This window comes from Sminthopsis crassicaudata, chromosome 1, assembly GCF_048593235.1.
Source record: "Sminthopsis crassicaudata isolate SCR6 chromosome 1, ASM4859323v1, whole genome shotgun sequence".
NCBI classification, from domain to species: Eukaryota; Metazoa; Chordata; class Mammalia; order Dasyuromorphia; family Dasyuridae; genus Sminthopsis; species Sminthopsis crassicaudata.
The window spans coordinates 348,580,543-348,594,053 of NC_133617.1; the positions used below are offsets into that span (position 1 = coordinate 348,580,543).

The following is a 13,511-nucleotide window of genomic DNA, read 5'->3' on the forward strand; positions in this document are numbered from 1 at the left end:
TCTATTAAGTTTCCTTCAAGAGGTCTCCCTTCTAGTCAAATGATCTGCTAGCTGCTGATTCTCCTTCTTAAAAATTATTTTGTATTTTCGTTATATTTGCTTGCTTGTACACATGCTTCTTCCCCACTCCTCTCTCAGAATATAAGCTCTATGAGGACAATGACTGCCTTTTTTTTAATGCCTAGTGCTTTGCAAGTAAATGTTTATTGAATTTAATTGAGTTGAATCGAATGTTTTTATTTGTATTGTAAAGTATTACGAAACTCTTCTAAACCAATAGTCTGTTTCAGAGTTCTAGTTCAGTCCTAGGGACTCCATGCAATTCAATTAATTGCAACTGTCTTGGAAAACAGTATCCAGCAATTGCAGCCGTTACGACAACCAGTCCTCTGGACCGATTCAGTTAGCCTCAAGGAATTAAATAGCTTAACTACTGAGGGTACGCGCTCTCCTCTGCAAATGTCTTTGCGAACTGGGGTGGAAAGTGGCGGGGTGAGCAAAAGAAAGAAGGATGCAGCGCGTTTTCACGCGACATTGTGCTAGCACTTTATCTGCTTAGAGAAGGAAGAGTGGCTACGGAGCTTCTCGCTAATCTCTCGGAGTCAACTTGCGCCCCAAGCACTTGTGTTGGAGGCGCCCAGCTAGAAAGAGAAGAGAGGAGGGTTAAAGACAGTCCATGTAGCAGAGCTAGATCAGAAACCGAAAAAGAAAACAGAGAATCTTGGATAGATCACGGAGCCTGAATGGGGGCGGAGAACCTGACATCTGTATGGAAATATCCTGAGCTGGGACTCTGATACTGGGCGCTGGAGGGTCTGACATGCTAGGGGGCTCTGCTTAGCTTCAACGCAAAGATCTGGGAGTTTTGCCTGAAAGGTAAGTGACATGAATGGTCGTTTTAATCTCCCTTTCCCTTTTCGCAAAAAGCTGCCTGGTATGCCCCAGTCCTGCTGAATCTTATTCTCTGAGTGCTCCATAATGAGTTAGACAAAGGAAAATTGAGTTTTTTTGTTTTGTTTTGTTTTGTTTTTAATGGGGACTTCGGGGCAGGCCTTCCAGGAGCTCCATCCCAACTTCTCGAGCTGGTCAGAGGTCCCAACGAAGTCAGCAGGTGTGTGGAGGAAAGAGATACTGGGGAGATTCAGGAAGCCTCAGTACTGATGCTGCCAACTATCATTTATTCCACAAGTCACTTTACTTGAATCAAGTCACCTCTCTGGGCCTCCTTATTTGTGTACTAATTCGTATTCTTAGATGCATAAGAAGGGAGTTGAATTAGATCAAATCGAAACTGCTTTCCAGATCTAATAATCTATGTATCTGGGAGCGTAAAGAGGAGATTGTAGTTAGAAGAATCGCTAAATTAGACTCAGGTTATATTTTGAATATAACTCATAATAATAGAAATTTTTACATTTAATACATATCTAGAACCTGCTCAGCTTTTCTTAAACATAAAAAACAAACTGTTTCGTTTACCAAGTCCCCCAATCTTTGTGCAAAGAAAAAAAGGTTTGTAAATAGCTTACATATATAAAGTACTTTTAAGTTTTGAAACTCATTTTATGTACATTACCTCATTTGAAGTTCAAAGCAATCCCGAAGTACTATTATTGTTTTCATTTTACAAATGAAGCAACTTAAAGAGGGTTTTTTTTTTTAATTTCCAAGACAATTTAACTAGTAAATGTCCAAGATAGTTTTAAGAAGTTATAGATTTATGGATGGAAGGAATGTAGTACTCTACCTACCCCCACATAACTGATGGGCAAATAGAGAGATTAAATGATTTGCCCTCAATCATCTAAAGGGTCTTCCTGACTCCAAATGCAAACCTCTTTCCATTACATAAATTTGCTTACCTAGGTAGTAAGTAGGAAGGGGGCCAATGCAATCTGCTCAAACTACCTCTTCCTGATTAAGTCAAATCCTCCTTCAAAACTTTCACACATACAAACTACTGCGAAAGGCCTGAACTTTGTTTCATGGCGACTAAAGGCAGGTGATGTGGTTCAGCTACTAAGACATTCTCCTAGAGACTTTGGAAGATCTCAGGAAGCATGGTGATAGGAATTTTGCTTGGTCCGGTGCATGAAGTTAGGGCTTTAGCTGAGAATCTAGAAAAAGGGATTCCCCACCCCCGAGCGGAAGCAGAATCTCTCTCTCGCCAATTCTCTAAAATTTTGGAACTAAACTTTTAACGCAGAGATCTCTTTGCAGTTCCGAAAACAGGGTGCAGGGAATTTTGGGTGGGCTAGTCTCTTCGTTTCTCTACTTCTCGCTTCCCCTACTTCAAAACCAAACTCTTCGAGGGGAAGGGAAGAAGGGCAGGACGGAGGTGGGAAAGTCAACCACTTGATTTCAGTATTTTGAGAACCTTAGACTTGGGAACGAGCTGAAGGTCCGAAAGCATCTATCTACCTAGTACAGGGTGAGGGTGAGGGGTGGGGGAAGGGAAGAGGAATGAGGTCTAGGAGTGGAGAGCAAAGAGTGATTTGGGGTGGGGCGGGGCGGGGCGGGGCGAAGCGGGAGACAAGGCTCTCAGCTGGGAGCCCTAAAATGAGATAGAAAGAAACCTTGAGGTCCCGAAGAGAGTCAAAGGCCATACCCACTGGCTCAAATCTACAGAGAAGTCTGCTAGGCAGTCCCGCAGACTTGGAAGTCCTTCTATGAAGGTGAAACTAAGACAAACCAGTCGAGTCTTGGGGGAAAAACAATAATCTGGAGGGCCAGCTTCCTCCATAGCCAGGTAAGGAAGCGACTCGGGGAGAAGCCCTTGACTTCTACTAGGGTTAGGTACCTACCTGGCTGCACCTGTGTTCACCCACCACTCTGCCTCGGGGTCTTACGGACTCCAACCTTCTTCCCCCAAGCTCCCGCATCTATCCCCATTGCCCACTTTCCCCATTGTTCCTTCGCGTCAGCTTCTTCTCGGGAGAGGGGTTTTGCATCCACCTCCCCTGCACCCTCCCAGCTTGCCTTGAGGAGCGATTTCTCCGAAACTGTCTGGGCACAGGGTGTCCCTTAGGGTAAGAGAACTTTCACCCGTCTCCACGTGGGTTTGAGAATGAGGGTCAGCAGAGGCAGCAATTTAGAGAAAAGGTAACTAGAGACCGAGGCAAGTGGAAAGCACTCCCACCTCCCGAAAAGTAATATCATAAAGAATTAGTATTGAAAGTTCTACTCGGAATTGTTGAAAAACATAAACGTGGGCACGAATAGGCCTGTTTGAGATAAACTGGACTAGCATTCTGCGCTGTTTTTTTTAGCCATTTCGACCCTGGAATAAGTGAAGAGAAGTCTTTGTTTTGTGCTCCGCTACTTTGAAGCCAGAGTCGTGTCATTAAGAGAATCAGTCCTCTCTCAAACTCAGAAGAAACTCATTTCTTGGGCATTCGGGCAATATCTCCTCTCCGGAGTCTGGGACTACGCTGCCCACCTCCCCTAAGAAACCTCGTTCTTCTCAATCTATTTTTTCTAAAGCGCTGGTGAACTGGGAGGAGGAGCTGCTGCAGTTTGCCGAGTATATGCCATGCAAGAAAATAAATTAAAGGGAAATCATAGGTCCAGAGAAAACAATCCCATCCATTTTTTCCAGGGCACTGACTTGTAATGTTTTCCCCCCTTTAAACAGGTGAGTTTCTTCAGAGTATAGTGTGGTTCACCTAGTGGGCAGTCAGTATGTGTTTGTTGATGTTGTTTTGTGTCACGATTTCTTCTTTAGTGAATCAGAGAATCTGACAGTACATAAAGAGTCTGATTCGTTCCTCCCAAAGACATAAAGGAAACTGTGATCGGCAAGCATAACCCCCAATATTCATACACATAATTAATTTTCTCAACAAATACACTCTGTACAGAGCTTCACAAGAAAGATGATTCATTGGGGGTTAGGGTGGTGTGTCTGCTTTATGCCTGGCTGGGGAAATCTTTGCCTTTGATGTCACAGTACTCAAGGAAGCAAAAGGAAAACGTGCCCTGTTACCCCCTCTCCACTGAACTTAGTGGAAATCTCTCTCTTTAGAGGGTGAAGAGACTGGACGTCCATGGCGCTTTAAAGGAGAAAAATACTTACTTTCTGTTACTTGGATTTGTGTCTACCTACATCCAAAACGTGGTTAGTGGGTGTGTGTTAAATGGTTGTACTTACTTTTCATTTCAAGTTCATGGCTGGAGAAGAAACAAACGAAATGACCTTTTACAAAGCACAAATGTCAAAGCTTTGAAATCTAGGCAGATTAATGCCACTGACTACTAGGGTTTTTTCTTAGGTTTTTTTTTTTTTTTTTTTTTTTTTTTTTTTTTTTTTTTTTTAAACCAAATGCATCTTTAAGCAACAGAAATCTAAGAAGTCTATGTGCTGATTTTGCCCTTAGGGAAGACATGAGTCAAACATTGCAAAACGTTTAACAAAAAGGAAATAATTGACCTTAAGGTGATTTTCTTTGGAAAAGAGTTGCTGGGGAAATAATTACCTCAGAGATAACCATCGTTTTTACAATTCCATGTTCTTGTGGGGAGAATGTTACATGATAAGGCAACATGATAGGATAAAGGGGTGTGGACAGACCTGAATTCAAATCTTGCTACTTGCTTAAATAACCATGAGCAAGTCCCAACTTTTCTGGAACTCAGTTTTCTTATCTTTAAAAGGAACTATTCCAGTGGGGTTTGAATGTGTGATTTTTAATGTCTCTTTGAACTTGAAAGCTATGATTCAAATTGGAAGTTGAAACAAATATTTTAACCCAGCTTTTCCTATTGGATTGTAAATATTGGGAGGGAAGCATCATATTAAGAACAGCTCAAAGTGTGAGATATTGTCTTAAGCATGAGTAAAACTGAGGTATCTTGGTGCCCTTTTAATATCTTACAAAGAAATTTACTTAAATGACAAAGCTTCCTGATATATTAGATGCTTCTGGTTTTTCTCTCTTTGAGTGGATAGTTCATAATATAAATCTTGAAGCCATGTGCACGTTTCTTTGATATTTGGAGGAAGAGGAACGTAAGAGAAATTATATGGGGTGAATATTATATCATTAGGTCTTCATAGAAGAAAAGTTTGGTGGTGTCTTTGATTTTGTGTTGTTAAAGCTAACTACATTTTTATTTATAATTTTCAAATGATTTTGCTTATCTACATTTTGCTTTATATTTTTAGAATGAACTTAAAAGCACATGTTATTTTTAAAGGTTTGTTGCTATATGATCTTGATGAATATTAAATTACTATTGATAAACAAACTTTATTATACTCAAAGCAGGGAAAGCTTTTGGTACTGGAAAACCTTTATTTTTAATGTAAGGAGTACATTTATATTTATCATCTTTTCCCTTTAATAGGTGCTTTACAGCTTCATTCTCCATTATCTCCCTTTTCTATTCCATCATGTTTAATGCAACATAATATATGGTATATTTACAAATGGTTCTTGTCTGTTAAATAATTTTTTTCTTTCTTTCTTTGTTTTATATTGATGATCCACACAAAAAGAAGCTGAGAAACTTCATAATATTTCTTCATTCCCAAATCTGTGCATATTAAAGCTAGATCCCCAGTGGGACAGATGTCTTCAGTAGTGACCCCAGCTAAAGAATCTAATGCCATGGGCCCCAAAGAAATGGAGCTCATTCTTGTTAAAGAACAAAATGGAATGCAATTCACCAATTCAACTCTCATTAACCCAACCCAAACCAGCATTGAAACAGAAGAAAGAGAAACCTGGAGCAAAAAGATTGATTTTCTCCTTTCTGTGATTGGCTTTGCTGTAGACCTTGCTAATGTTTGGAGATTTCCTTATCTCTGCTACAAAAATGGAGGCGGTAAGGCCCACCACAATATTTCTGTGCATTTCTAATAGCTATAATTTAGGTATTTAATGGATAAGAGTAAATAGATACATAGACATTCACGAGTTTTACATAGTTTAATTGATAAAAATGATATTTAAATAGTATAATGGAAAGAGCACTGAACTATATGTCAAAAGACTTGGGTTCAAGTTTTGGATCTCTCACTAATTGGCTTTGCAACTTTGACCAAGGCATTTGACTTTTAGAAGTCTTGGTATTCTCACCAATAAAATGGCTGGAATGGATCTGATGATTTCTAAGCCTCTTTCCAAGTTGAGTTCTCTAGTAAGTCTATGATACTTCTGACCCATTATCAACATGGCATATTTAAGGCTATTTTTATACATTTAAGTGTTAAGATACTTCCAGTTATAGGAAAAAGGATGGATTTATGATGATCAATCTATAGTTTTAAAATCTCAAAATGTTAGTAATTAAAAAGAACCTTACAGATCAAGTTGAAAGCCACAAACAGGAAGTGATTCACCAAAGTTTTTTCAAGTAGCTAATAGCAGAGCTAAGACTATTTTGATAAAAATTATTCTTCAAATTATATAAAATTAGAATAAATGTATAGTTCATTATATAAGATCCCCAATGTATTATAAAATATTTGTGCAAACAAAAATAGTTAACAAATATTCTTTAAGTATCTACTGTGTATCAGATATTGATTGTTCTAAGTACTTAGAAACACATGCAAGAAAAAAAAAATGAAACAATCTCCACTCTTAAGGAGTTAATACTTTATCAGGGAAGACAAAATATGTAATTTAAGTATTTGCAGAAGAAATATGTGCAAAATAAATACAAAATTAATATTAGGTAACTATATTCAAGAGAGCTAAGGAAGGGGGCCACTAACATTTGGATGGACTGGGAATATCATGAATCATGTCTTGAAGAAAAAGAGAACTCCTATGAGATAGAGGGTAAGGAAGAAGCACATTTTAGGCATGGAGGTTGATGAGTAAAAATGGATGAAACAGAGAGGGAATAGAGTGCCATGAATGAAGAACAGAGGGAAGGTCAGTTTGCCTGAATTGTAGAATGCAGGGAGAAAAATGAGATAGAAGGATAGAAAGAAAAATTATGCCCATGTTGTGAAGGATTTTTAAAAACCAGAGGTGTTTATAGTTTATCATATAGGGAGTCTTTGGAGCTTTTTGAATGAGGCTGTGATTTCCTCTGATCTTTAAAGGATGGATTAGAGTGAGAGGAAAACTGAGGCAGAGAGATCAATTAGGAAGTCAGTTGTCCAGGCAAGAGGTATTGAAGGCCTGAATTAAGGTGCTTTGTAAGTAGAGAGGAGTTCAATTCTAGAAATGTTATGGAGACTATAACCACAAGACTGATCGTTGATGGGATTGAATGATTGCTTACGAAAAGATCCATTAAAACCTATAAAGTATATGAATGAAAATAAAAAATAGTACTCTACTATATTAGGGAGCTAGGTGGCCCAGTGGATAGAGTGCTAGGCTCAGAGTCAGGAAGATCTGAGTTCAAAGCCAACCTCAGACACTTATTGAGTCTGGGCAAGTAACTTGTCAATTCTCTCATGTGTAAATGACATGGAGAAGGAAATGAAACTACTCCAGTAGATTCCCAAGATGGAATTAGAGAGATTTGGACACAACTGAACAATGATAACAACTCTACTGTATCATTATCATCATCATCATTCAATTAGTTTAAAAGTACTTTAAGATTTGCAAAGCACTTAAAAATATTATTTCATTTGTTAATTATTATCTCACAACAACTCTGGAAGGAAGGTATGATTATTTTCTTCATTTGACAGATGAGGAAACTGAGTGAGATAATGGTTGACATAAATTGATAAGTGTCTAAGGCCAAATTCAACCTCAGATAGTCCAGAACTCTAATCACTGTTCCATCTATTCATCTGCCATTCAACTTCAAACTAATGAGTAAGCTACAATAAGTATTCACTAAACATTTAGGTAATAATAATTGTATCGCCTATTTAGAATCAGCGAGGAGGAATAGGGCAATGGAAAAGGCACTGAATTTTTCCAATTCTGATTCCATTGTTTATTATCTATATGTCCTTGTATGGTCCATTTAACTGCCACATCCTTTCCATTATACCATAACGATAATCTCTCCTCTGATGCTGACAATATCTTGGTACAGGCCCCCTTCATTTCACATTTGAACTGTTGCAGTAACTTGCTGCTTCATCTCCATGCCTCAACTCCCTTCTCTCTTCAGTCCATACTTTAGATGCCAAATTGATCTGATCAGGTCCAGCCCATGTCACACCCCTATTCAATAAATTCCTATGACTACTTGTTACCTCCAAAATCAAATACAAAATCTTCCCTTTTGTTTTTGCAGCCCTCCATAAATGGCCTCTTCCTACTTTTCTAGTTTTTGTTTACCTATTCCTCTTCATGAGTTCTCCTATCCATTCCCACTGGACTCCTTGCTGTTCCTTGCACAAGAAACTTCATCTCCCAGTTGCTCTTCTTTCCTGGTTTTCTGAATTCTAAAATCTCACTTGCAAAAATCCCTTTTAAATCTTTCTTAAAGCTAGTACCTTCCCTCTGGGACTATCTATCTATCTATTCATTTCTCTACCTATCTATTCATTTATCTATCTATCGATCTATCTATCTATCTACTACCTACCTACCTATCAACACATTTACCTATCTATCCACCTACTTATCTATCTACCTACTTGCCTGGGTTGGTTGTTGTCCTTCGTTCTTGAAGAGGACCAAAATGATATCATGATGTTACAATCAAGTTAGTGTGTCTAACTGGTTGATTGGACCAATCTACTTATCTATCAACCTACCTATCTATCCATTCATCTATTCATTTATCCATTTGTCTACCCATCTATCTACTTATCTATCCATTTATGTATTTATCTATCTATCCATCCATTCATCCAGTTTTCTACCTAGCTATCCACACATAAACATATATATGTATGCATGTATATACAAACATTCACACACATATTTATATATTTATATATATGGGTATGTGGGTATGACTGATTATACACATCTTGTTCTGTCTTATAAACTCTCGGAATAATTTTAATTCCAACTCTTCAAAGTAGTCTCCCTATTTGTTGGCAATGATAGCAGTGATATTGCTGCTGATAAAGATAACCTAGTAATAATAATCAAAGGATGTTTACATAATATTTAAAGACTAGAAAAATGCTTTACATACATCATCTCATTTGGTTCTCACAACCCAGTTAGATAAAGATGATAGGCATAATTATTCCCATTTTCCCAAGATTCAAAGATTAGAATCTGAGGACTTTCTTCTGCTGTGGAATATCCACTAGAACACTTCATCCATTAGTTGATATTATGTGAATTAGGTCAGAAAATGCCAATTATTTGCTTCCATAGATGCCAAGAAAGAACTTTTGGTGGATTCTTCTCTTTGCTTCCCTATGTATAGAGTGATCAATTGTGAAAACACATCCCCATAGCCCTATGAGGTTATACAATTGTTTCATTTGTGTCTAATTATTCATAACCACATTTGGGGTTTTCTTGGCAAAATTATTGGAATGGTTTTCCACTTCTTATCTCTAGTTAATTTTACAGATGAGGAATTGAGGTAAACAGGGTGACGTGACCTGCCCAGGATCACACAGCTAGGAAGTGTCTGAGACTAGATTTGAACTCACATTTCTCCTTATCTGTGCCATCTACTAAGGGAAAACTCCCTTCTCTCTACTACTTCTCCCATAAACTCATCCTCAAGCACTTCAATCCTAAATATCCATAGTCCATATCCTCTTCTCCCCTTGTGTTCAAGTATGCCCTCTGGATCTCCCACTCTGTTTTTAATGGACCCCTCTTAATCCTAAATCTTTAATAAAAATGTACTTATTCCATCTTCTGGAATTAACAAGTATTCTAAAAGATATTGCATCCATGGCCATCTTATGCACTTTCTCTTATGCTGCCCAGCATCCTAGATCAGAAGAAAAAGTAAACAATCTTTGCTTCTCATTGTCCCTTCCATACCCCCTTTTTGCCATTATTGAGTATCCCATCCCCCTGGGAGTTTCATTCAATCTGGCCATATTACTCAGACACAATTCCAGGGCAGAATTGTACATTGAAAAGAATTGGGTTTGGAGGTTAGAATCTTGTTTCATTGCTTACTATCTGTGATTTTAGGAAAGTTACCTAAACTCTCTGGACTTCTTCATCTATAAAATGAGGGGATTAGACTAAATGAACTCTAATGTTCCTTTTAACTCCAAATATATAATCTATTAATCTTCAGATCATTCTTTCTCTTCTCTCAAGGAATTTATGACTTAGCTTACTTTCTTCATCTCCACCCTAATATCTGCTTTTATACTCAAGGGTTTTGATATCCAGGTTCATATGCTCTCAAACATCTTAACCTCCTAGTTCATCAATCTTCTCAACTCCATGGCTTCCATCTTCATTTACTCAGCCACCCATAGGAGTGATCATATCACCCATAATTGTGCTACTACCATTATTTTTCTTACAGAGTTATTTTGTCTGATAATAAATTATTTTCCTTTCATCTATCCCTCTGCCTCACGCCTCCTAAACCTATTCTTCATTCTGACCATAACCTCCTATCCCTCTATCTCACCTTATTCATCTAATTCATCACTCCTATTCTGTCTCACTTTCATTCTAAACTGGAATAGGAAGACAAATGTGGGTAGTTCAGAATTGTAAGACAGAAAGTAGTACAAGATCGAGTTAGAAATATCTTTATTTCTAGCCTGCAACATTAAAGAATATGGTTACATAGCAAATTGACCAGAAGAAAAGTTTCCAATGGGAAATAAAATTTCTAACATTACTTTAGGGATTATGAGAATGTGTTATCTACCCATAGTCATTCATATTAATATCTGGGTTTTTGGAAGCAAAAAAGAGAAGACAGGTTTAAAGTCTCAATTCTATAATCCTCATTTATCATTTTCTTATTTTGTTTTTATATGAGGTTAATACCTCATAACATATCCATAAAGTCAAGATAACTGAAACTGTTTTGCTGATGAAATAGCATTCTAGGCATAATCAAGTTCAATGAATTGTTGAAAATCTAAAGGGTGTTCACAGTTGGGATGGTGGTCTTACAGCAGAGATATCAAACTTAAGGTCTTTGAGAGTCACAGCCACAAAACTCTCAAATGCTGCCTGCCCAAACCAGATTAACATGTAATTTATAATAAAATAAAAATTCAGCATAAATAATGTTAATCTGTGGTTTTTTAAGTCAATATGTGGTCCTTGGGGATTTGTTTATATTTGAGTTTGAAATCACTAGTTTATAGCACATACTCTGTGCTCCATACACATATGGCTATCAACATTCTACTATTCTCACAAAGCAGTAATATTACCAAGATTTCTACCAGTCCCAAGAAGTCTCAGTCCTGGCATATCTTTCCAGTTCATTGATTTCATAAAGATTTTCAATAATTCAAATCCCCCTTAAGTTTATATGCCTATATATATTATGGGGAGACAATCCTCTAATAATCCTCCAGTAATTTCTTTAGCAACCTCACTCAATGCCATTTAGCATGGCATAAAGGAAAGAGTGATGGCTTTGATGCTATTTAACACTATTTCTGACATTAACTAACTAATTATAGGCAAGTGTCATAACCTCTCTAACTGAATTTCACTACTTGTAAAACAAGAACAAGAATTCTTATATTACCAACTTCACAAGATTGTTATGAGGTATATGCATTTGGTAAACCTGAAGGCACTAAAAAAGTGGGCTTATTGCTTCAATGACAGGAATCCCAGCATATCAGTCACCTTGGTGATCACATGTTATCCTTCCTTTTGCAGGAGCCTTCCTGGTCCCATATTTGTTTTTTATGGTGATTGCTGGGATGCCACTTTTCTACATGGAATTGGCATTAGGACAATTCAATAGGGAAGGAGCTGCTGGAGTCTGGAAAATCTGTCCAATATTAAAAGGTAAAGTTGCAGCTTGGAAAATGGGATAAAGATCTTATTTCAATACATGGAAGAAAGAAGGAAGGAAGGAAGGGAGGGAGGGAGGGAAGGGGGAGGGATGAAGGAAGAAAAAAGAGAGGAAAAGAAGAATAAAGGGAAGAAAAAAGGAAGGAGAGGTCTACAAAAGGAGGGAAGGAAGCTGCGAATGATGGATCAATAAAGGAGAGAAGAGAAGAGGAAATGAAGGAAAAAAGAAATGAAGTAACAAAGGAAAGAAGGAAATATGGAGGAAGAGAGGGGAAGGGAGCAAGAGGGGTTGAGAAAAGGGCAAAAAGTGAGAGGGAGGGAGGAAGAGAAGAAGACTATATTAACTTACATTGCAAATAAGTAGTAGGTGTTGATATAAATGCAAGCAAAAAGAAAGACAGGCCCTGCCCTCATAGAGGTTAAAACACAATGAAGGAAAACAAGAACCAAAAGGGAACTGAGAAAAGGAGTAGGGGAAGAAGTTGAAAGCACTGAATATGGAGGCATGGATTAAAATTCCAGAAATCTACAACAGGGTTACAAGGGGAATGAAAACTTGCTTGGGCTGTTCCACAAAATGGAGGCCTCAGGACAAATTTAGTAGTGGGAGAAGAGGGGAAAACTTACAAAGAAATATCCTAGATTCAGAAAGCTATAGGGGTGATTGGGTGTTGCAGGTCAAGGAAAACTGAGGTGTTGAGGGAAGTTCCAGGATAAGGTAACAGCAGGGGTATAGTTTTGAGTCTGGAAGTTAGAAATGGGGCCAGGGAGCCATTTTGTAAATAATAAAAGTATCTACCATTTATGTAGATAGTAGTTTAAAAGCATGAATTTTAAATCCCATTTTTCATATATACACAATTATTTTAGCAATCTTTTTTAAAAAAAATCAACATTTTTCCAGAATTCCAATTCTTTAGTATTACAATGTATAAGTTTGTTTATAGGCAAGTTAGAAATGCTCATTTGTTTTGATGGGTCCCCAGCCTTTGTCCCTGAGTTTCCCCAAAAGACAGAAAAGGAGAGATGATTGGTCAGAGCTGAGGACTTACTCATACACATATACCTAGCTAAGGAATGTGGAGCAATAAACCTTTTATCTGTTGCTCCTTATTTTGTCTGCAAAAACCCCATTCTGTCTGATTCACAATACCTTATTAAAAGACATCTTGCCCGATCACAGATATTTTGCTAAAAGGCACTCTGCCTCCTTACCTAGATAAAAAAGGCATCCAGTCTTCTTACTTGACTCCTTCTTATCCTTCTTTTATAATTTACAGCCTTCTAGACTATTAGCTTGCTAGCTAAGCCCCAAATTTTCAGTATCTAAAGAAAGTTCTCTCTGAACTATTTCTAATTTGTTAAGATTTTTTTTAGGGGCTAGCCCATAAGTAATGGTGCAAATAAACTTTCATACTTTAAGAGTATCTCTTTGAATTTTCAAGCTATGAACCATGACTCTCACACACTTCATTTGTGGGTTTTGTTATTGATCTCTGAAACAAAGTACCATTTGCTTCAAAAATGCCTGACTTTGTATCCAGAACCTTTAAACAGACTATGCTTTTAAAAAGCAAAATAAGGAAATCAAGGTCATTAGGAGAGAGAATAAAAAGGGGTATTCCCAGGAAAATAGCTGTACAGAAGGAA

The 13,511-nt window shown here is 37.5% G+C and overlaps 1 protein-coding gene across 3 annotated transcripts in view; it reads left to right on the plus strand.

Annotated features, from left to right (window-relative positions):
- Positions 1-380: 380 nt before the first annotated feature.
- Positions 381-13,511, plus strand: part of SLC6A3 (solute carrier family 6 member 3) — an 85,282-nt gene continuing 72,151 nt past the window's right edge. The window contains exons 1-4 of one of the 3 annotated variants that reach the window (XM_074279163.1): positions 2,541-2,749; positions 3,270-3,634; positions 5,498-5,826; positions 11,724-11,855. In XM_074279163.1, the coding sequence (XP_074135264.1) occupies positions 5,571-5,826; positions 11,724-11,855 (388 nt within the window). In that variant the 5' untranslated portion in view covers positions 2,541-2,749; positions 3,270-3,634; positions 5,498-5,570. Of the gene's footprint in view, positions 877-2,540; positions 2,750-3,269; positions 3,635-5,497; positions 5,827-11,723; positions 11,856-13,511 lie in introns of those variants that run through there. The other 2 variants (XM_074279165.1, XM_074279164.1) reach the window with 2 other exon arrangements.